The sequence below is a fragment of the Ascaphus truei genome, chromosome 3, assembly GCF_040206685.1.
Source record: "Ascaphus truei isolate aAscTru1 chromosome 3, aAscTru1.hap1, whole genome shotgun sequence".
NCBI classification, from domain to species: Eukaryota; Metazoa; Chordata; class Amphibia; order Anura; family Ascaphidae; genus Ascaphus; species Ascaphus truei.
In genome coordinates this window covers 355,959,691-355,983,935 of record NC_134485.1, presented here as the reverse complement: position 1 = coordinate 355,983,935, position 24,245 = coordinate 355,959,691, and the positions used below count along the sequence as shown (strand labels likewise).

Genomic DNA, 24,245 nt, shown 5'->3' with positions numbered 1-24,245 from the left:
GAAAATAATACTGTGCATACTGACACATTAGGGGAAAATAATACTGTGCATACTGACACATTAGGGGAAAATAATACTGTGCATACTGACACATTAGGGGAAAATAATACTGTGCATACTGACACATTAGGGGAAAATAATACTGTGTATACTGACACATTAGGGGAAAATAATACTGTGCATATTGACACATTAGGGGGAAATAATACTGTGTATACTGACACATTAGGGGAAAATAATACTGTGCATACTGACACATTAGGGGAAAATAATACTGTGTATACTGACACATTAGGGGAAAATAATACTGTGCATATTGACACATTAGGGGAAAATAATACTGTGCATACTGACACATTAGGGGAAAATAATACTGTGCATACTGACACATTAGGGGAAAATAATACTGTGCATACTGACACATTAGGGGAAAATAATACTGTGCATACTGACACATTAGGGGAAAATAATACTGTGCATACTGACACATTAGGGGAAAATAATACTGTGTATACTGACACATTAGGAGGGGCCAGCACACATTCCTCTTGTAATACGCCAATTCCTGAAACACTGTCCGCACTACAAGGAGTTAACAGTGACTGGGGGCGGGGCCGAGTGGTTACACAACACGTGAGTGATGTCAGGGCCCTGGGGGGAGGCAAAGTGCACAGTGTGCCGGGTATTACTGGGGAAGGGGAACAATGTCCCTGTACAGAAACACCGTGTGGTTCCTGAAAGGGCTGCGAGAATATACCAAGTAAGTGCACAGGGACGCTGCATTAGCAGGAGGGGAGTGCACTGCATGTGCAGGGAGGGCTGTCTGTGTGCATACAGTAATGCAGGCATTTCACATGGGGCTGTGTGATTCATGCACAGAATACTGCAGGGTGCTCATAGGGGCGGGCTTACTGCAGGGGGTGACTGTAATCACCGCACAGGGGCGCACTCACTGCAGGGGGTGACTATGTAATCACCGCACAGGGGCGCGCTCACTGCAGGGGGTGACTATGTAATCACCGCACAGGGGCGCACTCACTGCAGGGGGTGACTATGTAATCACCGCACAGGGGTGCGCTCACTGCAGGGGGTGACTGTGTAATCACCTCACAGGGGCGCACTCACTGCAGGGGGTGACTATGTAATCACCGCACAGGGGTGCGCTCACTGCAGGGGGTGACTGTAATCACCTCACAGGGGCGCACTCACTGCAGGGGGTGACTATGTAATCACCGCACAGGGATGGGCTCACTGCAGGGGGTGACTATGTAATCACTGCACAGGGGCGCACTCACTGCAGGGGGTGACTATGTAATCACCGCACAGGGGCGCGCTCACTGCAGGGGGTGACTATGTAATCACCGCACAGGGGCGGGCTCACTGCAGGGGGTGACTATGTAATCACCTCACAGGGGCGGGCTCACTGCAGGGGGTGACTATGTAATCACTGCACAGGGGCGCACTCACTGCAGGGGGTGACTATGTAATCACCTCACAGGGGCGGGCTCACTGCAGGGGGTGACTATGTAATCACCGCACAGGGGCGCGCTCACTGCAGGGGGTGACTATGTAATCACCGCACAGGGGCGCGCTCACTGCAGGGGGTGACTATGTAATCACCGCACAGGGGCGCGCTCACTGCAGGGGGTGACTATGTAATCACCGCACAGGGGCGGGCTCACTGCAGGGGGTGACTATGTAATCACTGCACAGGGGCGCACTCACTGCAGGGGGTGACTATGTAATCACCTCACAGGGGCGGGCTCACTGCAGGGGGTGACTATGTAATCACCGCACAGGGGCGCGCTCACTGCAGGGGGTGACTATGTAATCACCTCACAGGGGCGCGCTCACTGCAGGGGGTGACTATGTAATCACCTCACAGGGGCGGGCTCACTGCAGGGGGTGACTGTGTAATCACCGCACAGGGGCGGGCTCACTGCAGGGGGTGACTATGTAATCACCGCACAGGGGCGGGCTCACTGCAGGGGGTGACTATGTAATCACTGCACAGGGGCGGGCTCACTGCAGGGGGTGACTATGTAATCACTGCACAGGGGCGCACTCACTGCAGGGGGTGACTATTTAATCACCTCACAGGGGCGGGCTCACTGCAGGGGGTGACTATGTAATCACCGCACAGGGGCGCGCTCACTGCAGGGGGTGACTATGTAATCACCGCACAGGGGCGCACTCACTGCAGGGGGTGACTATGTAATCACCGCACAGGGGCGGGCTCACTGCAGGGGGTGACTATGTAATCACCGCACAGGGGCGGGCTCACTGCAGGGGGTGACTATGTAATCACTGCACAGGGGCGCACTCACTGCAGGGGGTGACTATGTAATCACCGCACAGGGGCGGGCTCACTGCAGGGGGTGACTATGTAATCACCTCACAGGGGCGGGCTCACTGCAGGGGGTGACTATGTAATCAACGCACAGGGGCGCACTCACTGCAGGGGGTGACTATGTAATCACTGCACAGGGGCAGGCTCACTGCAGGGGGTGACTATGTAATCACTGCACAGGGGCGCGCTCACTGCAGGGGGTGACTGTGTAATCACCGCACAGGGGCGGGCTCACTGCAGGGGGTGACTATGTAATCACTGCACAGGGGCAGGCTCACTGCAGGGGGTGACTATGTAATCACTGCACAGGGGCGCACTCACTGCAGGGGGTGACTGTGTAATCACCGCACAGGGGCGCGCTCACTGCAGAGGGTGACTATGTAATCACTGCACAGGGGCGGGCTCACTGCAGGGGGTGACTATGTAATCACCGCACAGGGGCGCACTCACTGCAGGGGGTGACTATGTAATCACCTCACAGGGGCGGGCTCACTGCAGGGGGTGACTATGTAATCAACGCACAGGGGCGCACTCACTGCAGGGGGTGACTGTGTAATCACCGCACAGGGGCGCACTCACTGCAGAGGGTGACTATGTAATCACCGCACAGGGGCGCGCTCACTGCAGAGGGTGACTATGTAATCACCGCACAGGGGTGCACTCACTGCAGGGGGTGACTATGTAATCACCGCACAGGGGCGCGCTCACTGCAGGGGGTGACTGTAATCACCGCACAGGGGCGCGCTCACTGCAGGGGGTGACTATGTAATCACTGCACAGGGGCGGGCTCACTGCAGGGGGTGACTATGTAATCACCGCACAGGGGCGGGCTCACTGCAGGGGGTGACTATGTAATCACTGCACAGGGGCGGGCTCACTGCAGGGGGTGACTATGTAATCACTGCACAGGGGCGGGCTCACTGCAGGGGGTGACTATGTAATCACTGCACAGGGGCGGGCTCACTGCAGGGGGTGACTATGTAATCACTGCACAGGGGCGCACTCACTGCAGGGGGTGACTATGTAATCACCTCACAGGGGCGGGCTCACTGCAGGGGGTGACTATGTAATCACCGCACAGGGGCGCGCTCACTGCAGGGGGTGACTATGTAATCACCGCACAGGGGCGGGCTCACTGCAGGGGGTGACTATGTAATCACCTCACAGGGGCGGGCTCACTGCAGGGGGTGACTATGTAATCACCGCACAGGGGCGGGCTCACTGCAGAGGGTGACTATGTAATCACCGCACAGGGGCGCACTCACTGCAGGGGGTGACTATGTAATCACCGCACAGGGACGGGCTCACTGCAGGGGGTGACTATGTAATCACCGCACAGGGGCGGGCTCACTGCAGGGGGTGACTATGTAATCAACGCACAGGGGCGCACTCACTGCAGGGGGTGACTATGTAATCACCGCACAGGGGCGGGCTCACTGCAGGGGGTGACTATGTAATCACTGCACAGGGGCGGGCTCACTGCAGGGGGTGACTATGTAATCACCGCACAGGGACGCACTCACTGCAGGGGGTGACTATGTAATCACTGCACAGGGGCGCGCTCACTGCAGAGGGTGACTATGTAATCACCGCACAGGGGTGCACTCACTGCAGGGGGTGACTATGTAATCACCGCACAGGGGCGGGCTCACTGCAGGGGGTGACTATGTAATCACCTCACAGGGGCGGGCTCACTGCAGGGGGTGACTATGTAATCACCGCACAGGGGCGGGCTCACTGCAGGGGGTGACTATGTAATCACCGCACAGGGGCGCACTCACTGCAGGGGGTGACTGTGTAATCACCGAACAGGGGCGGGCTCACTGCAGGGGGTGACTATGTAATCACCGCACAGGGGCGGGCTCACTGCAGGGGGTGACTATGTAATCACCTCACAGGGGCGGGCTCACTGCAGGGGGTGACTATGTAATCACCGCACAGGGGCGGGCTCACTGCAGGGGGTGACTGTGTAATCAGCTCACAGGGGTTTGTTGTTGCTACAGGGAAGGCCCATAGATAGGGACGCTTCCCCAGTAACTGTATAGTATCAGTGCATCATTGACTGACGCCACGCGGTGTGCGCGGCTTGAGGTCTGGGACCAGACCTCATGGCAAACATAGATACTCATAGGGACACATTCCAGCTGGAGCTCCTTTAGAGGCGGACGCCTTCGTGGAAGGAGCAGATCGCGTCGTGGGATCACTCTGAGGTCCGACAGATCAACACTCTACAGTTTGACCTGGTCTGGCCTTAGACCAGCACAGGTATCACGTGCACCAAAGGCTATATACACTTTGGGTGGGCTTGGCTCTGTGGACACCGGGTGGTTAGGTGCCCAGGGCACCTCAGTACTTTGGGGGATCTCACCGGGGTGTATATATATTGTGTTGGTACTGCATGTCGGGCCTCGTGTGATTATTGTGTTATGGTGATATGTGTCAGTAAATATTGTTGGTTATACCTGAGTGTAACAGATAAATGAGAAGCTGCCGCTCTCCAATTGTACAGAGATATAAACAATAGGGTGCATAAGGGAACAAAATAGTAATTGAGTACGGGTAAAGGTCACAGATGTGGCCCAAAAGAATCCTATTTTGCACTCTCTATTGACAGATGTTAAGCTGGGAAAAATTCAATCCCTGGGCTGTCCCCCATACGCTTACATCAAAATATAAAACCAAGTTTATTAAACATTTATGCAACACTTAAACAAACCTATAGACAACCACTATGTGGCTAAAAAACAAAGAACAGCGGGATACGGCTAAATTTACTTTTGTTTATAGGGTGCCGCCGGGGTGAACAATGATTGGTCGTAACAGTATATAGTGCGCTTAGCAGTACGGTGACGTCACAGTAGCATAAATATGCTCACACCTGCAATGTTGATATGTACATACAGTGTATACCATACAGAGTTGATGCCTATTCGTACGTAGTATGTGTAGCCTTTATAAGCATAGGCAGCAAGCCCATATACATATATTCCTTCTTGGAGAATTGTTGACTTTAAACTGGTTCTACTGCCTCGCATGTATATAGACCGAATTGGTCTCAGTAGTGCGATCTGTCGCAGCAGTACGAACCGAAGGATAATGTGCGTTCTATATCCTATTAATTCCCCTTGCCTTCACATTAAGGCTAATGCATACAGCTTCTCCTATAAAGCCCCGGCGGCACCCTATAAACAAAAGTAAATTTGGTGTGATATACTGTATATGTGAATATAAATAGGAGTATCCCGATTTTCACACCTTGATACATGGGGGTTGCTAGCCACTTGCTGCTCTGGTATTCATACCATTAGTATTTAGCCGTATCCCGCTGTTCTTTGTTTTTTAGCCACATAGTGGTTGTCTATAGGTTTGTTTAAGTGTTGCATAAATGTTTAATAAACTTGGTTTTATATTTTGATGTAAGCGTATGGGGGACAGCCCAGGGATTGAATTTTTCCCAGCTTAACATCTGTCAATAGAGTGCAAAATAGGATTCTTTTGGGCCACATCTGTGACTTATACCTGAGTGTGCCTTTATTTACTGCCTGTATTGTTCCTGCGAGAGGTTATCCTGTTGCACCAGGATCCCTCCCAGGTGGAGGCGCTGTGTACTAAAGAATGCGACCACCCCAGGCTCCCAGTGGCAGAGGATCAGGCCTCCTGTACGGCAGACAGGTAACCAGCACACGTAGTTCCCTTAGGCTGCGTCCATAGAGCCTCAGCACGCACTCCTCCGCGCTGACGCTGAGGCTCGCCTGCCCGGTCAGGAGTGATTTCATGGACTGGCAGGCGAGTCAGCGTGCGCAATCGGGGGGCGGGGAACTGACATCGCTGGGCCAATAGCGACACGACGACGTTGACGCTACTTCGCTGTGATTGGAGGTTTTCAGCCGACAGCGCGCTTGGAAGCAGTTCTGCTGTTGGCTGAAAATCCCAGCACCTCAGCACGCCTGCGGACGCTCACGGGAGCCCCCTATAAAGACATCCTCATTGAGGATAAGGGGGCTCATCGCAGAGCGTCCACACAGCTCAGCACGGCTCCCCCCTCAATGGACGCAGCCTTAGGCAGAGAAAGGGGGCTACACTTATAATACTGCACATGCTACATTTAGTATTAATTAGGTTTTTACATTTTAGTTTCTAAACTCATTTTGTTGTTCACCTACGTTCAGTAACATAATGAGATCATATGAATAGGTGTGGGGTTGAAGGGCTGAGAAATGTGGACTTTCTGTATCTCAGCAAGATAGTCTTGTGAGATATATATCTACCGTGTATATCACAATCTGCTTTCCTTGTAAACAAGGGAACATTGTTCCAGTAGTTCTGGTTTTCCTTTACAAGCAAGCAGCTGATAGGAAGCACAGTACCCCTGCTAGTTTATGCAATGCAAGAGCTTGTGTAACCCACACACAAGGGAGTTGTCTTTTGAGTGATAAATAGTGTTACATAGCTACAGTAAGTTACTGTTTAACCATCCAGTTAAAGTGCGGGATTTATTTATGTACAGCATGTCAGATCTCCTATTGTGTGCTTCAGCCTCTGCTTCAAGTTTATACAATTCTCTATTGATTTGTAGAATTTGATCTGTTGGGCTGGTTTAGACGACCTCAGATCTGCCAGAGATAAAGAATAATAAACAGCACTTGATAGATGCCACTGTAATACATGGCTCCTGTAGACAAGATTGGATACTGATGTATAGACATATTTATTTACCTATTTGTTATATCCCAGACATTTTAAATACATATTTAAATTACCAATACCTGAGCTGATTCTGTAAACCCAAATGTGTTTCATTATGGGGCAGTCCCGCTTGACAAAAGAGAACCACAGACAGTTGCATAGGTAAAAGTACTTACAGGCATACCCCACTTTAAGGACACTCACTTTAAGTACACTTGCGAGTAAGGACATATCACCCAATAGGCAAACGGCAGCTCGCGCATGCGCCTGTCAGCACGTCCTGAACAGCAATACCGGCTCCCTACCTGTACCAAAGCTGTGCGCAAGCGGGGAGACTATAGAGCCTGTTACAAATGCGTTATTTCCATCAGTTATGCACGTATATGACGATTGCAGTACACTACATGCATCAATAAGTGGGAAAAAGGTAGTGCTTCACTTTAAAGCTGCAGTTCAGTCTTTTTTTTTTTTTTTTTACATTTATTTTTTTACTTCAATAGTTTCATGTGTGCAATCTCTAATTAGCTAAAGAACAGTATAGCTGCAGCTCAATTCGTTTTCCATGTATTGATAGGTCGAAATTTGGTGACATATTAAAAGCTGGTATTTGTTTATAATCTGCTTGACTGGCAGTGGAAGCTCATGAATATTCATGAGCAATCCTGAACTGACAAGTGCTAGAGGGAGGGCAGGGCTGACAAAGGGGTGTGCCAGGGCTTGTGACAGGACATGAAGGGGCAGTGCCTTAGCAAATGCTTGTTAAAATAGAATACAAGAAAATTGGTCTTTCAAAGTTGTTTTTTTAAAAACAGAAAATGCTAAAAGTATTTTTTCTTACTACAGAACTGATTTATTAAAAAAAACACACATGCAGGATATTGCCTGAACTGCAGCTTTAAGTACATTTTCGCTTTACATACATGCTCCGGTCCCATTGCGTACGTTAATGCGGGGTATGCCTGTACATTAATAATAATAATATGTCAATTGTAAGCAAATGCTTCAAAGGGGTTTTTACAATCTTTAACTTCTGGTAATAATACTCTTTGCCAGTCCTGCACATTGTTCGCTTTGCTCCCCTCCTTTATTGTTTACAAAATAATTGTGATGCTGTCACCAGTTAAACCGAGCAGCAAACATATAGTATGTAGCTGATAGGGTTGAATCCAGTGTTGCCAACTAGGATAAAAGGGGAAAGTGTAAGTGTAACGGGTGTTCCTATATATTCGGTAATTGTAAAACAAAACACTTGTTATAATACAGATACCTGATTTATAATGTATTTAAAATACAATGCACATGTTAAAATATAACTGCAGCTCTCACCCCTCTTAAGAACTTTTCCTAGTGTTCTTCCAGCTGAGGTAGTCTGCAAAATTCAGGGAGCTTAGGTTTTCAATGATCGAAAATACAAAAATGAAAAACACACAGTGCAATATGTTCCTACTACAGGCAGTCCTCGTTTTACAATGCTTTGTTTTACAAAGAATGGCTTATCCAACGCTATGCAATGCATACCTAGATTCATTTTTACAACACCAAAACGGCTTATCCAGCACTCTTACGTAGCTTTGCAAAGTTGTTTATGTTTATGTTTTAATATATTATATAGTATAATGTTATATTATGTTATATTATGTTATATTATGTTATATTATGTTATATTATATATATATATATATATATATAATATAATACATTATATAGTATAATATTATATTATATTATGTTATATTATATATATATAATTTATGTATATGCTGCATATCTTATTACCTGCGTAAAATATTTGGTGTATTTTAGTGTTAAAAATGCATTCAGGAACGGAACCTTTCATTTAAGCAGTGTTCCTATGGGAAAGTGTGTTTCGCTTGAAGACGTTTCGCTATCCAACGCCATTTTGAGTAACGCATTCTGTCGGATAACCAAGGACTGCCTGTACTGTATTCTCTATGCTGCCGTTTGTAGTAGGAACATATTGCACTATATTTGTTTTATTTTTTGTATTTTTGGTTATTGAAAACTGGCGCTCCCCGAATTTTGAAGACTTGCCAACTACAAGCAGTACATGTCCATCTTTCACAGGATAGAGATCAGTAGAACATTTCAGGGCAATGAAATCCTTCTCAGGAAAACCAGTCGCCTATAAGAAAAACACATGAAGAGGTGAAAAATGGCGGGCACTGCTGAGAAAAATAAGGGCTAGAGCACACCAATTAAAATGTAACATTGATTTATTCGGCTCGTAGCAGCATAAAGGTAGGCATAGAGGATTGGCAAAGTACACCTCTAATGCGTTTCACACTACCCGACGCTTTATCAGAGAGCGAGAAGTTGAAAGTATATCCTGGTTAAAGACGGATCTGCACCAGAAGTTGCGCTGTGTATCTGTAGGAGATAGACCCTACCCAAACTGGGCATACAAATCTAAATAATACTGAATGTACAATCCTAGACACACCAACCCCTCCAGTGGAGTTCAACGTCCAATGACTTGCATTCAACATGCATCTATAGAAAAATGCATATAAAAACAATGGATAAGCAGTTTGCTAACTCGAATCTAAGTAAATAACAGACATGATAAGATAGCATAATATTTTTTGGTTGTACAAAACCATAGCGGTATATAATGAAAAATTAAAAGTTGTGAGTATTAAAGAAGGTTTTTAATATCTCACATAACTGGGGTGACGTGTGTGGAAATATGATGGAACTATTATGAAAATAACTCCAAGGCGATAGATATCGGGGTGAGGGGGTCTACCAAGGTCCGCGGTGGCCTCCCCTTACACATATCTACAGACGCCTACACTCCGAGCTTCCTATATTTACTCTCCATCACTTACCTTATAGATACAACATTATGCACACCACCCTGAAGGAAGGCGTGCCTGATCATTTAACAAACTCAACATTTATTACCAAACACAGAAATCTATACCGCATGATCTCTGAAGCACATATATTGGACTTTGTTCTGCATTTTTCCACACTCGTGTATACGTTGTGTCCATTTTTTTTTTTGACCTTAAGTTGAACTGTCATTTTTATATGATGCCTAGTTAACAGTAATGCACAGGCCTGCAGAATGACCTCCTGTGCACGTGTTTAAACCCATGTGCCTGCTGGAAATCAGTCTCTTGGCAGAAGGGATGATTTCTATTTAGTGAGGATTGTATGTCTTGAACTTCCCTGAGGGCAAATGTGCTGCATTCTGCATCGGTGCTGGTCATTTCTATGCTCCAATGGGGATTCTGTATGTGGGTGTATACTGTAGGTCAATCAAGTGTTTGCTCTACCTTCAGCCAGCCCTCCTCAGGAGAGAATATAATGGGGAAGGTGCAAGGTCCTGTTTCACGCACTATGACATCACAAAACAGAGTAGCTTTGGGAAAATCAAACTCCTTCAGTGGTTCATTCTGTTATATCTTCTAACCAACATTAAATACATCATTTAAAAACATGTAGGTGTCTGTCAAATTGTTTTTATTTTACGTGCATCTGGGAAACAAGCAATTGCATGTCTGCTTTGTTGGTTTTAGTACCCAGAATCCCTGGCTGCAGTGGAAGCACTGTATGCGAAGAGGTAATGGGGAAAAGCAGAGTTGTTGACCTGTCTGAGACATGTGAATGTGTTCACAAATTACATTTTTTTTATTTGCTTTTAGTAAAAACTCCCCTTGGCTCAATGTGCAGATCACAGCACAGGAACTCTCTTTGATAAAAACATGACTATTAAGTTTTATTAATTGAGGCGTTTGTATGAATACATGTGCATAAGTGTGACGTTTTAATAATACAATTTTAAAAGTGAGTGAACACAAAATAAATTGGTCCGTATTCTTGTACTTATCAGTTTATCACAATCTTCATTTAACCACTCAGACCTAATGGACCCTATTTCTGCACCCCAAATTCTGCACTCTGTAATACAAATTGGTATCCATTCCCACCTCCTGAACATTAGTTAACCGTTTCCCTGCCCTAATGACGTACCTGCTACAGCACATACCTGGCACGCCAGTGGTCGTGTACAAGGTACATTATCATTAAAATGCTTGTTTTCTGGGGGATGATATGGTCGGTCTGATTAACATTCCCTTCCATTTATATCTGTGGGGGTGGTCACGGCCATTACATGGCTACAGGTCCAGTGGGGCTCTGCAGCTGGTCCTCTGTCATGGGAAAAGTTTAACTTGTGTGTTTTGTACAGGTTTGTTTTTTAATTACAGTAAGGTGTACCTGAGAACTTGCATATGATGCTGTGAACATCCTTTGTTTTCAGAAGTGGCTATGAGGCTGCAGCCAAACAGTTTGTTGCAGAAGATACGGAAGTGGATGTTACTGGAAGATCCTACCTTATCACTGGCGCAAACAGCGGGCTTGGCAAAGCTGCGGCCATGGTGATAGCAAAGAAAGGTACGATTTAGAGCGCGTACTACGAGAAGTCATTATAAAGACCTTATTATCCAAAATGAACTGTTAAGGGAATATTATGGTCTCCTCAAATGTGACACAAGCTTGGAAATACAGTGAGGAGTCTGACCCATAATACTGTTCTTGTGTTGAACATAAAACCACAACCCTGCTCTGGGACGCCTGGCCGAGGCTCTCCTTATGCATTTGATGTATGGTTATGTGATATGGGTTATGATTTAATGATTAACACAAGTGTCAGTTTTATATATTGGAGACCCAAAAATGTTCCTCGTGTACCCTTTTTTTTTTTATATATAAAGAATGCTCTGTTTAAATTGTTTGAGGGAGAAAAAACTCAATCACAAAAATGTTTAATCTCTCAGAACATACACCCCTATGCACACACAACACTATTTTTATTCTTCAGAGAAGTTATGTTTACATTTTTAGGGCACTATACATTCACTTGTATTGGTACCTGTAGCCTTGAGGAAATATCAAGCGGACACAACAAATGTGAACCTAAAACAGAATTTTATTAGGCTATAACTTGTTGTATTCTTGCCGTGTTCTACTAAACCCCGCAACATACTGTCTATCTAAAGATAGATTAAAATCGAAATAAACACATTTTTGTATTTTATATCTTGAAACCTCAACAGGTGGTATTATTCACATGGTGTGCAGAAATAAAGACAGAGCAGAAGAAGCCAAAAATGAGATCATCGCTAACACTGGAAATCAGGTGACATGGCTATGTACTATATCCCCACTGTGCGGCCCATACAGCTGCAACTGCTTGCCTTGAGAATTCTGCACCTAAACCCATCCCACGCTGTGAGACTCCTGCAGCCAGATTAATGGCCCATTGGATTAAAACAGCGGGGGTCCCTGCATTTGAATGGGATTCACGCTGTGTGAATCCTACCGGGCTGCGAGTCCTATTCAAATGCAGGGTCCCCTGCTGTGTTAATCTGATGGGCCATTACAGCCTGCTGTGGACCATCTCACGAGTTGAGATGGTCACAAATTTTCCTTGGCAAGCAGTCTACAACTGGCAGTTGCAGCTGTATCTACTAAGCTTAGCTATTCTATTAGACCCATTCCAGCACCAGAAGACACATTACAGCCCATTTACTTGAAGGTGTCTTCTGAGATAGCATTGTTTGGTATATTTGGCCCAATATCTTTTTAAGCTGATGAAAATATGTATCCATTGTACGTGCATCTAGAAACATAGTAGTGCAAAGGAAACCTCACAGTGCAGATATGTTGGATAATGTAAAAGTGGGGGGAATGTTTGTGTGATCATCAACACAATAAAATCTCAACGAAGTGTACTGTATTAGACCGTCCCCTGTCACTTGAACTGTACCACTATCCCCTGGTGCTGCTGATCGTGGCCACATTCATTGAAGGGGTCCTCACTTGACTTCATAGACTTACTTCGGTGTCTGGTACGGAGTGCCAAAGTCCCTCTTTTCTACACGTTTTGCAGCGCACAGCCACTTTGTCAATAAAGATCTCTATTATATTGAACAAACATTAAAAATAATCCCTTTTATCAATTAATATGAAGCTTTGTTTTGCCAATATTATAGTCTGATGATTATAGCCTGTCCATCGGATGATGCACATATATGTAACCTGTTTGTGCGATGTTCTGCAAGTACAGATTGTGCTTTTCAAATTAATTTTTTTGAATAGTATATTTTAATATTATAACACCGTTGCTTAAACAATGTATACCATCAATTTCACTGGAGCTTGGTGATGTATGTCGAAAGCATTTCTTTAATTCTTCTTTTTAATGCAGAATATTTTGGTGCACTTGCTGGATATGTCTAATCCAAAAGAAATATGGGAATTTGCTGAAAAATTTAAGTCTGAAAATAAGCTGAATGTTTTGGTAAGTTTGCAACCTGTACTACACACAGTCCTATCTGAATTTACATTTCTGCCTGAACAGTGCAAAAAATGCATATAATTTAAAAGTATAAATTTTAGCAGAAGCTGCTTGGACAAACCACATATTAAATAGGCACAAGTCTCCTCAGTCTTCCCATCTATTATTCTCACTATGAAATCCCATCATAGAATTTTGAATACCTTCTGCATTGCGCCCCTACTGTTGAAACACTCATGCTTGAAATAACACCCGAATCCTCAATTGCGCTGCATTCATTGGGGGCCCAGCACACTATCTGTCCCACTCTGACCGGCCAGCTGGGATATTCCTGATCGCCTGTCTGCTGCGGAGTGGGTGCTAGTCTTTGTGGTGTGATTAAGGCCAACATACCCTGTATACCTCTGACATTACTTGCTTTTTTCATCTCTAATTGCTATTAAAAATCTTCATTGTAACACCACCAAGCTAACCAAGAGTCTTCTAAGAAAAATAAATATTTAACTTAGAGGACAGTGTTGCAGACTTTTTTTTTCTGTTATAATATTTGTTCAAACCCTAAATGACTTGCAGCCAGATACTAACCTTCCTGAGGGAATCCCTTCCGTCATCCCCTATTTTCTGCTCACTCCTAATCCTAGAGACCGATTTCTTCTATCCTAATGCATTTAATTGTATGTCCACATATTCTCCTTGTACGTCCTCCCCTTTTGCCATCCAAGCATTTCCCAAAGGACTAGAATAAACCCAATGTCTCTGGTATAAACCCAAGTCTAAGGCCACATCATCCACATTAACACGCAGCATACTTAGAATGTGGAAATTAAATGTGACCCATCTCTGAAAGACTCGGTAGTCTATTATACGTTTGGGTGGGGGATTTTTTTTTAGAAAAAGCTACATTTCATCAGAAATACTTGTTGCACAACCACATTTTGAATACAGCTGTAGATGTGAAATAATTGGTCAAAATCTTTATGCTCAGATTCACTAAATTGTGCTAAACCTCGACGTACCTTTTTATTTGAACAGGTCATAAGGTGTGCAGGGGCCTAAACTCTAATAAATGTCCCAATGATGTTTCTTGCAAAGTGTTTCCAAGGTTTTAACAGAGAGGGTAAATAAAAATGAGAGGTAAAAGTATTTTTTCGGGAATTGAACTTTAACCATAAGGTTTCACGAGGCCGATTTATTTTATATGTTTTGTAATGATATAGTGCTCATATTATAAAGAATAGTTACACACGCATGTTACTGTGTCTCTTCTCCATAGATAAACAATGCTGGGTGTATGGTAAGCAAAAGAGAACTAACAGAAGATGGAGTGGAGAAGAATTTTGCAACCAATACTTTGGGTAAATTATTCTGTGCATATTCGTGTGTACACTGTATATAGAATATTTTCTTTGGATTTTTACTAAACTGAAAGTATACTTGATGTGCAGTATTTAGCTTCTGCTCCCCCTTCATGCACCCTTGCAATGCAAAACACACCGTTTTAAGCAAATAAATCCTTCGGTTAAAGAAATCATTCATTCACTGCTTGTTTCTAATTCCCCTTGAAGATATTAAGCTGTTCAAAAACAATTAAGTTGAAACATTATTATTTTTTAAAAATCACCATATTTTCTTGTGAATAAAAACATTTTATACTTCCATGAAATGACAATGCAATCACTATTTATTTCTGGCAGAATAAAGTCCAAATAAGATGGAGGTTTTGGAATGTAATATGATTTAAAAAAAAAAAAAATGTTGAGTTCACTTTGGTCCTAGAAGTGAGTGTCCCTTTAATATGATATTAATGGGTCATTGATGTGTCCAGTCATTGTACTGTAGCTCGGACACCAGCCGAAGATCGAGAGATCTGAAAGGAACGCCACAAGATGGTCCCAGGGAGAGGGTGAAATGGATTCATACAAAATGATAGGAATGTTAAAAATCTAGTGAGTAGTGTGTTGGCTTCCGGCCACACTGAATGGGAGCTTTCTGAAGCACAAACCGTTCTGCTAACCGCTGTAATAATAATAATAAGATAAAATGAGCAGCTTCTCTGAGGAGCGTTTAGTCTGGTGATTGCATCGCTTATTAAGTTGATGGTCGCATGTCCTACAACGGTAACTTGAGACGGGGAGTAATTTGCTCTACTAATCCAGTTAGTAGCCGCCTGCATTTACAGAACACCCCCCGTTGTTAAAGCTGCTTCTGTTTACAATATAGTGCAATCTCTTATGTAAAATGTCAGTGGAAAATGTAAGCGCATCTTCGCGAAATATAAATCGGCATCGCTTAGGTTTTCATAGAACGTAGTTATTTTCATGCAATTATCTGGGTTAATAGTTGCTGAATGTCTTTCTACATAGTTGTACAATATATATTTTTTAAACAGTAAATTGGCCGTGATGGAACACACCGGTGGTGTTTGCCATATCTTACACAGCTCTGTATACTAGTGTATATATTTCTTTGTCTTTAGGCCTGTACATTCTCACCACTGCTCTGCTGCCTGCTTTGGAGAAGGAAGAAGATGCTCGAGTTGTAAGTGCGCTGGCTGCTTTGCAGACCTGTGTTCCATGCATACGTCAGTGTGAATTAACCCGCTCACTGCCCGATGGGACAACAGTGCAATGCAGGCCAGCTGGCAGAGGAAGGGTTAAAAAGTGTTTTTGTTTTTTTTATGTTCAGAGGCACAATCTTGATTTGCAAAACGGGAGGCTTTTAATTTCTAAAACAACTTATGCTTTAAAAAAATAAAAAGGCATGATTGTGTTTATACTCTAAAAGTTGAAAATATAACCTTGATTGTTAGGGAATATTTGGTAGCCTGTATTCTTGCAGTTTAATCACTTGTGGTGGTGTTTGTTTTTAAACATGAAAGACCCTATTTAAGCCTCTCATGTGATTATTTAAAATGACATATTGGGGCAGAGCCCAGCAGATTTTTAATATTAATAATATCCACCTCCTTCGGTTACTTGTGTAAAGCAGCAGCAGCAGCAGCAGCAGCAACAGCAGGTCCCCAGGGCAGTAGCAGCAGCAGCAGGTCTCCAGGGCAGTAGCAGCAGCAGCAGGTCCCCAGGGCAGTAGCAGCAGCAGCAGCAGCAGCAGCAGCAGCAGGTCCCCAGGGCAGTAGCAGCAGCAGCAGGTCCCCAGGGCAGCAGCAGGTCCCAAGGGCAGCAGCAGCAGCAGGTCCTCAGGGCAGCAGCAGCAGCAGGTCCCCAGGGCAGCAGCAGCAGGTCCCAGGGCAGTAGCTGGGTGGTGGCTCTTTTTGTTCTGGAGGAAGTGATAAAGTGAAGGGTGACGTAGGGGAGTAAGACTGTCACAGGAACATGACTTAAATGGTGAAGAAAGGAACGTTTGCAGAGGGGAAAGAAGCAGTGTACAGTATATTATGGGCAATGCTGCCTGGACATGGGCAAACCCTTTTCTTAACCTGCTGCTAGTCTGCACGGTAACTGGCCTTTTACTAGATATACTATAACCGTATTCTCGGTAGCAGCTCTAGTCCCAGATGTTTCCGTGCAGACTCAATCCGGCTTTGTATGGCTCGGCTATAAATTATGATTATTTAAAAAAAAAAAAAGTGAGTGAAATTGTATCTCCCCCCCCCCCCCATAAAACCTATTGACTGTGTAGTCTTTTAGATGCTGGGACTTCCACAGCTGAATCATTAATCACTCTTCCCAACATGTAGAGAGCTGAATCAATCTATTCATGTAACCACTAAGCATGGGACTATTGTGCAATGCAGGAGGTGGGTAATCCTACAAGGGAGGGCCGTGGGTAACATTGTGTGTCAGTCTTTCTTCTCGCGCTGTTGTAGGTGAATGTCTCCTCGGGAGGGATGCTGGTTCAAAAGCTAGACGTGTCTGACCTGCAGTTTGAAAAAGGAGCATTTGATGGAACAATGGCTTATGCACAGAACAAGGTTGGCTGCTTATCATGGGACTGCGTCATCTTACAAGTGACAGCACTGTACAAATGAGACGGCGCGGGGAGATCAGATCTCCGGGTGATGGACTACTGAGGGTGTAATTGAGATGTTCAAACTCTATTTATTTCTAGTGATTTATCGTATTCGGTGTTGCAGGCCTTCTGGCATTGAATTGGATGGATCTCCATGAGCACACAAATAAGCACCAAATCTTTTGCGTTGAATGATAAAATTGACTCATGGATGCCAATGATAAAGGGCCATATTTCACAATGGTGCTACGCCATAAGACCCCACCGCACATTACAGCCAAATCACTTCAGTGGGCTTTAAGGTATCTTCCGACGGCAAAAGGTGCCTTCGGCATACCACTGTGTAGTAAACATGGGCCCAAATGTTAATTGATCTGCAAAAGGACAGGGAACGGAGACAGCCATATAATGTGGCGGCCCTTCTCCTCCTCCGCCACACAGTGATCAGTGGGGAATGCTATTTTTCCCATATCAGTAATTTAAGGATCCAGTCTGAGGACCAGACCCACAAATGAGTTGGAAGTAAAGGCGTGCTAGAGCGTGGCACACGTTTGTGGATCTGGACCTCGGCGAGCTGAAAATCTATGTATGACAAATAAGTACTTGGGAAAATAAGGTACTGTAAATCCTTAAATCAAAATCAATAACATTCCAGCTGCACCATGTAATTTATATATTACACAGAAAAGGTGTTGGGAAGAGCTGCAAATAGCAAGAAGATTCCATCTCGAACTATATAAGTATCCATAATACAACCAATATAAAAAAGGAGTACGAGTTCTATAATTGATGTTCATACAAATACAGTAAATGTAAAGAATGCACAAATTGCATAGAATATGTGCAAAATACATATCCGGATGTGCAGTGCTTTATAATCTATAAATTAATATTTCAGTTGTCAGGATTTTTTTTAACTGTCAATATCTTGGATGGTGCGGCCATTTTTAATTCCCATTTTCCCATTTTGGAATAAGCAGATAAAATATACAGATCTGAAATGGTTTCTTTTGCCTGATTAAACAGTGTGAATGGAAAGAAAAAGGGGGGCAGGTACATGAATCATGTGGGAAGTTGCAAGGAAACAAGAAATACAACATCATTTAAGTGTATGTAAAGTTGTATTTTGGATGTTTTTGTCTTTGTAAATTCACGTTTTATATACCAGATACTGTTTGTATTTTTTTTTTCTTGTTTACAGAGACAACAAATAGTATTAACAGAAAAATGGGCTAAATCTCATCCCAAAATTAACTTCTCTGTCATGCACCCTGGCTGGTCTGATACGCCAGGTAAAATAATGTTATGGGTATATCATTGGTGTTAATAATTGTATTTACTATATGTATGGGCATATGCTGTAATTATCAACTCTCCCTATATCGGGGGGGGGGGAGGGGGGCTGCCATGATTTTAGCTGAACAAGGCTTTTTTTTCTACTTTTCCCTCATTATTTTTTTAAGACCCAGTGTATTTCCACCTGAGACCTGAAAGGAACCAATATAGTTATGGAGCAGGGCTCTCCTTACCCACTGTACTGGTGTGTGGTTGTGTTAATGCTTTATATTATTTCCCCCTCGCCCCATGGTAGTTCGTGGCAGAATACGTTGACACTTTATAAATAAATGATCATAATAATCACGTTAACCAGTGTGATGAATACTTTTGGGTTTTTATACAGCCAACCGACACAAAGCATGCTGGGGTTTCTAATACGTAAGAACAATATAATGGTAACTTTCTCATTCTTCTCAACAAGCAAGATTGATGATGTAGGGATGTAGCAAATGCTATTGCCTGCGCTATCAGGCGGTAAGGCACTAAATTGTGCAAGTCGACTTCTTTGTATTGAATTACAAATTGCATGATAACATGCTGCAACTCACACACGCGATCGAACGATAGCAGGTGGGAGGGGTGGGGTACGGGGGGGGGGGGGGGGGGAGGGAGAGATGTTGGTTACATCTGTATATCAAGTGTTCCTGTCCATCTTCCAGTTTCTTCATTTAATGAAGGCTTACCATGGAGTGTTTGACTCCTTAGAAGAGATAAATGATTAAATTGGTGTCTGACTGTAATAGTGTTTTGTTGTTGTAGTACAAGGACTTTAACTTGGCTCGCTGGCTGTTCTAATCTCCGGCACACTTATATATTTTTTTGCAGCGGTGAGGTCATCAATGCCAGATTTTTACGAGAAGATGAAGAGCAGATTACGGAGTGAAGATCAGGGAGCTGACACCTTGGTGTGGCTGGCAATATCCTCTGCCTCAACAAAGCATCCAAGTGGCCTCTTCTTCCAAGGCAAGATTATTATTATTATTATTATTTTCTCTACCGCAGAATGCTCTTGGAATTAACCTTTTGAATGCCAGAGTGGTTTTCCGCACCAGAGTGCCAAAGCCTCTTTGGCTCGACGAGATCATGTGACCGCTTCTCGACGGATCACGTGGTTGCAGCGTAACCGAAGGGAACGGAAGAGGACTCCTCCGTTCCTTCTGCCGGCTAGATCTCATTCAGCTACTCACAGGAGGAGAGAACGTGATCTCACCCAGAAAACAAGCTGGAAAAGCCCATAACGAAGCTACTACGATCCCTGTGACTTAGTGGAAGGCCATGGGGCACTCAAAGGGGCTATTGAGCACTATGTGGTACCAATACTGTACAGCAGTGGTTCCCCCCTTCCTCCCCCCCCCCCCCCAACAGGTCAGGTTTTAAGGATCCCTGCTTCAGCACAGGTGTCTCAGTGAAAGACTGTGTTGTAGCAGTGATATCCTTAAAATCTGACCTGTGGGGGGAGGTGTTGAGAACCCCTGCTGTGCAGCACATCCCTCCCCAGGATTGTGCTTGCGATCTGGCTGCAAGTCACGGTTATCACAATCTCCCCACAATGAGGGCTGCTGTGTAAAAACATCTACAGTACACTGCAGGCAGTAGACTTGATTTAGAAATAAAGCACAGGTTTAACATCGAATAACTGTATCTTATGTAGTTAAGTTCTAGTAGCTGTCTTGGTCATTGGGGAAAGCAGATTCATTGTAGGTTGTAAAACCTTTTTTGAGTACCCGCGTTGGGACTCTTTATAGATGAGATGATGGTGTACAACGCTTTGAAAGCCTCAGCGGTTTCTTCTTCACTTGAAGACGAATCCTATACACATTATTTAGAAAAGCTCTGTACAGTACAGTATAATTTTATCTATTGACCTCTAATGTTGGTAAATGAAAGATACACTTACTTGTGGCTTTTGAGGACTGATAAATGGTCAGATTGCCAGTAGACACTATTAAAACATTGTAAATACCCCCCAAAGCATGTGTTCACTGCGGAGATGTGAGAAGCTTTAATGGTGCTGGAAGATCAGAGGCTCCCCAATGTCTCGCTGGTCACGACCGGCCCCCAGTTACATAAACACAAGTGGCAGGGGCTCTACTTCCGTACTGAACACAATCTCCCCCCCTAGTGGCACGACCTTCCAAGAACACCATAAGGGCACCCTAAGGCTTGAATTATTGTTCACAAATGTGTCAGATTTATTTATGTTGTCAAGTGGCTACTGTACGTTTAACCTATTAATGCTGCGGTCCACTTAATTCACTTGTAGTTTTTTTTGTTGCTTTTGTAAATGCTTTATTTCCATTTTCATTACAGTTTACATACATTTCACACGTCTCATCTCCTATACATTTCTGTGATTTCCTTCTTTTGCTGAAGTTCATCAGACATAAGCCCTCTGGTGTTGAGCCTCTTATTGTCACATAACAGAATAAGTAGAACTCAAGCTTAAAATTAACTGGAGTGTGAGCTAATTTAAACTAACATCACAAACAATAATATAACATTAATATACAGTACAGTAGTAATCTTAACGTAAATCTCCCTCTCATAGAGGAGAGCTGATATGATGCTCTCGCTGCGTTATCAGATTCTTTGCGGCAGTCACAGGGTTAACCATCCTTCTCAGACAGATTCTCAGCGGAGTACCAGTGTAAATCACTATGGTAACACACATTGTGACAAAGCTGCCTGTGTGTTTGTGTGGGAATAGAGTCATAATGAGCTGTAAGCATGCAGTTAACAAGGCACTGCTTCATAATGTCCTAATATTGCAGCATTACAGATGGGGGAGGTGACTGCGTACCTATATTTGCCTTGTCCCAAAGAGAAATGATCTTGGTCACACTTTTCTTTCATATGTATTAGTGTAAAATATAACAATATTGCTAATAACAGTATCTTTTTTACAGTATGTTGGTTTTGTTATGCGTATATCATGAAGCTCGATATGGTTAAAGGGGCAATCCTTTCTAGCAACCAAAGTGAACTAATCCCAGTGGCATGTGTAAGGGGCCTCACCTCGGGAATATGGATAACCTGTGTCAGATTTGGATTAAAAAAAACTAAGTATTTTTTAAAGTTAGACTTGGGAAGGATCTGCTTTTGTGTGATGTCATGGTGTGTTCAGCAAGTCACTGTACTGCCAGAGTCCCCCCTGCTCCTCTCAACATTATTGGCTATTTTCCTTACCCTTAGACCTGTCCTTATCAATTGACTGACAAAACCTTCCCCAGTCAGAGGCCCCTAAGAGATTCAATTGGCCGACTATGTGGGATTGCACCTCTAGGAGCCAACGGTTATTTTCATGTAGCGCTATCAAGTTGCCAGTTTTTGTTGGGAAACTATAGAAAAATGCTGTACTGTGGCTCTCCAACCCTATGTACTGACAGCATCAGGTGCCACATCTAGTGTATACTTGCTCTTACTAAGGCCCATATTCAGTATGCTGCAACATTCTGCAATTCTTCGAAATGAATAGGGGCCAAAGGTATTAACTGGAGCAGCCTGCTCATAACCTGACAGAGGGGTGATGTCGCATGTCACCTGCACTCATAAACCATATTCTATCTGTAGCTCACCTGCTTGGAATACCTCCTGCTATAGTTGGGAAAGCGTATAGAATTGGTAGGAGGCCTTACTGCATTACTCTCTCACTTAGAGGGAACATAATACATGTAGTGATCTGTGGCTCTCAGACAAAATAAAGTTAATATAAGGATCATGTGAAAGTGGGGGGAGGGGAGGTGTGGGGAACCAATCATACAATGAGTTAGTTTGTATAACAGCAAATATCTTCTTTCCTTCCACAGATCGAAAGCCTGTCTCTACACATTTACCTCTGGCAAGCACACACTCCTCACCTGGCGATGAAGAGAAACTCCTCCAGACTCTGGAAGAGCTTTCCCAGAGATTCATGCCTGCAGCCTCGAAATTATAATTCTTATTCTGACCACATGTAACATTGTCCTGCACTGAATGGGCTTGGGTTGTTAATAGCAGGGTGGTTGTACCTCAGTGATAACCATACCTAGTGTTACACAAAAACTGGGCTAATATCAGCGAAGTCTAATACAAGCTGTTAGTATTTTCCACTTGACAGCTTTTGATTGGGCTGTGATACTAATTTTAGGTTTACATACAATTTGTCCTTTATCAGCAAATCCAACTGCCACTGAGGACTTGTGTATAGTGCAGACCTCTCTTGTACTGCAAGGGTAGGGCCTGTACTGGCAAACTGGCTCAATAAGACCAACTTATACCTCTTGCTTTCATGGATTTAGTTTGACATTTTCATACAACCGGTTTGACTGCTCTTCATATATTACGACCCTGACTTGCAACATGTCCATCTCAAAGCACATTTGCTTTTAAATGCCATAACTACCCAGTTGTGACGTTATACTAAAGGAAATGAATCGCCTATATCTACCTCTTGGCCCTAGCGTGGCTCTACTCCTACTCATATAAATGGCAGTAAAGGCGTGCTAAAGCTTAGCACTCTTTTGTGGATCTGGCCCTCAATGTCTCATCCTGTCTAATTGCCCCCTACTACAAGCTGATTTTCCCTTAAACCTTTAAGAGCCGGAGGGCCTGTGGTAATAGAGTGCTTGATAATGCAAACAAAAGAGAAGGGCTCTATTCCGCTCAGCACTCATCCTCCCCTGAGCAAAAGCATCAGGAGATGGAGAACGTGCAAACATCATCTGGTGGGTGAAACCAAGCTATATACTAATCCTCGGGACAATTTTGTAGAGCAATACAGGGAACGGGATTTCTGCCACACTTTTTTGTTTTAGAGCTCCAGAAGAAACTCCATATAGGAATGGTCCCTGGAATACCAACTAGGGGTTAAATGATTTTAACACACTTCTTTATTTCAAGTGTAATTCTTCAATTTAGTGTACAGATGTTATTGGACATGTTGTTTAAACGATTTAATAGGGCCTTTTAATTTTGTAATACTAAATCAAATTAAATACTATTTTACTCACAGGAAGGAACCTATAAGATTGTACAAATGACTATACATTGGAGGTAATAGAATGTTGCTGTATGTTTGCCCCCCCCTGTGCCACCTTTGTTATTTTGTCACATTTTTTGACATGTCATTTTAATAATTTTCTTGCGTGTCTTTTCCCAATTTTCTAATCGTTGCTTCCTAATTTTCTCATTGTGGCCCTATATCTGCAATCACAAATGCTTATTGCTACCTGAAATTAAAAGCATTCACTGCACCATACAACTCTTTTCTGCTATATGTATTAGTAATTGTATTATTTTTTATCACATTAAGATGTTTTATACAGTAGCTGTGCAAATTCAGGCTTGTAAACGTAACTGCATAAAGCACTATAGAAAATACCAATGTGTACAGTATATGGATTTTGTCACAGGGTTCTTAAACGGAAGAAATAAGGCAGCATTAGTGTAAGTATTGAGCTTGAGATACAGAGCAGCTGTTTTTTTATTAATTTAATGGGGATGTAAAAAATATATATTTCGACTACAGGATAAACAGTGACGCTAGCATAAAAAACACCAAGTAAAAGGTAATTTGTAACTTCCTCCAGTTTTAGTGCC

At 43.7% G+C, this 24,245-nt stretch overlaps 1 protein-coding gene across 1 annotated transcript; it reads left to right on the top strand.

Moving 5' to 3' along the window:
• The first annotated feature begins 615 nt into the window (after positions 1-615).
• Positions 616-24,026, top strand: DHRS12 (dehydrogenase/reductase 12). Its single transcript, XM_075591997.1, has 10 exons — positions 616-760; positions 11,325-11,458; positions 12,121-12,203; positions 13,275-13,367; positions 14,638-14,719; positions 15,841-15,902; positions 17,188-17,292; positions 18,532-18,622; positions 19,494-19,631; positions 22,475-24,026. The coding sequence occupies exons 1-10, from the start codon at positions 705-707 to the stop codon at positions 22,600-22,602; spliced, it is 972 nt and encodes a 323-aa protein (XP_075448112.1). The 5' UTR covers positions 616-704; the 3' UTR covers positions 22,603-24,026.
• The last annotated feature ends 219 nt before the right edge of the window (positions 24,027-24,245 follow it).

Excerpts from the sequence above, each read along its gene's own strand:
- DHRS12 (XM_075591997.1), top strand. The coding sequence starts at position 705 with ATGTCCCTGTACAGAAACACCGTGTGGTTCCTGAAAGGGCTGCGAGAA. Across the intron at positions 13,368-14,637 it reads AAAATAAGCTGAATGTTTTG|ATAAACAATGCTGGGTGTAT; the intron begins GTAAGTTTGCAA and ends TCTTCTCCATAG. Across the intron at positions 14,720-15,840 it reads TTTTGCAACCAATACTTTGG|GCCTGTACATTCTCACCACT; the intron begins GTAAATTATTCT and ends CTTTGTCTTTAG.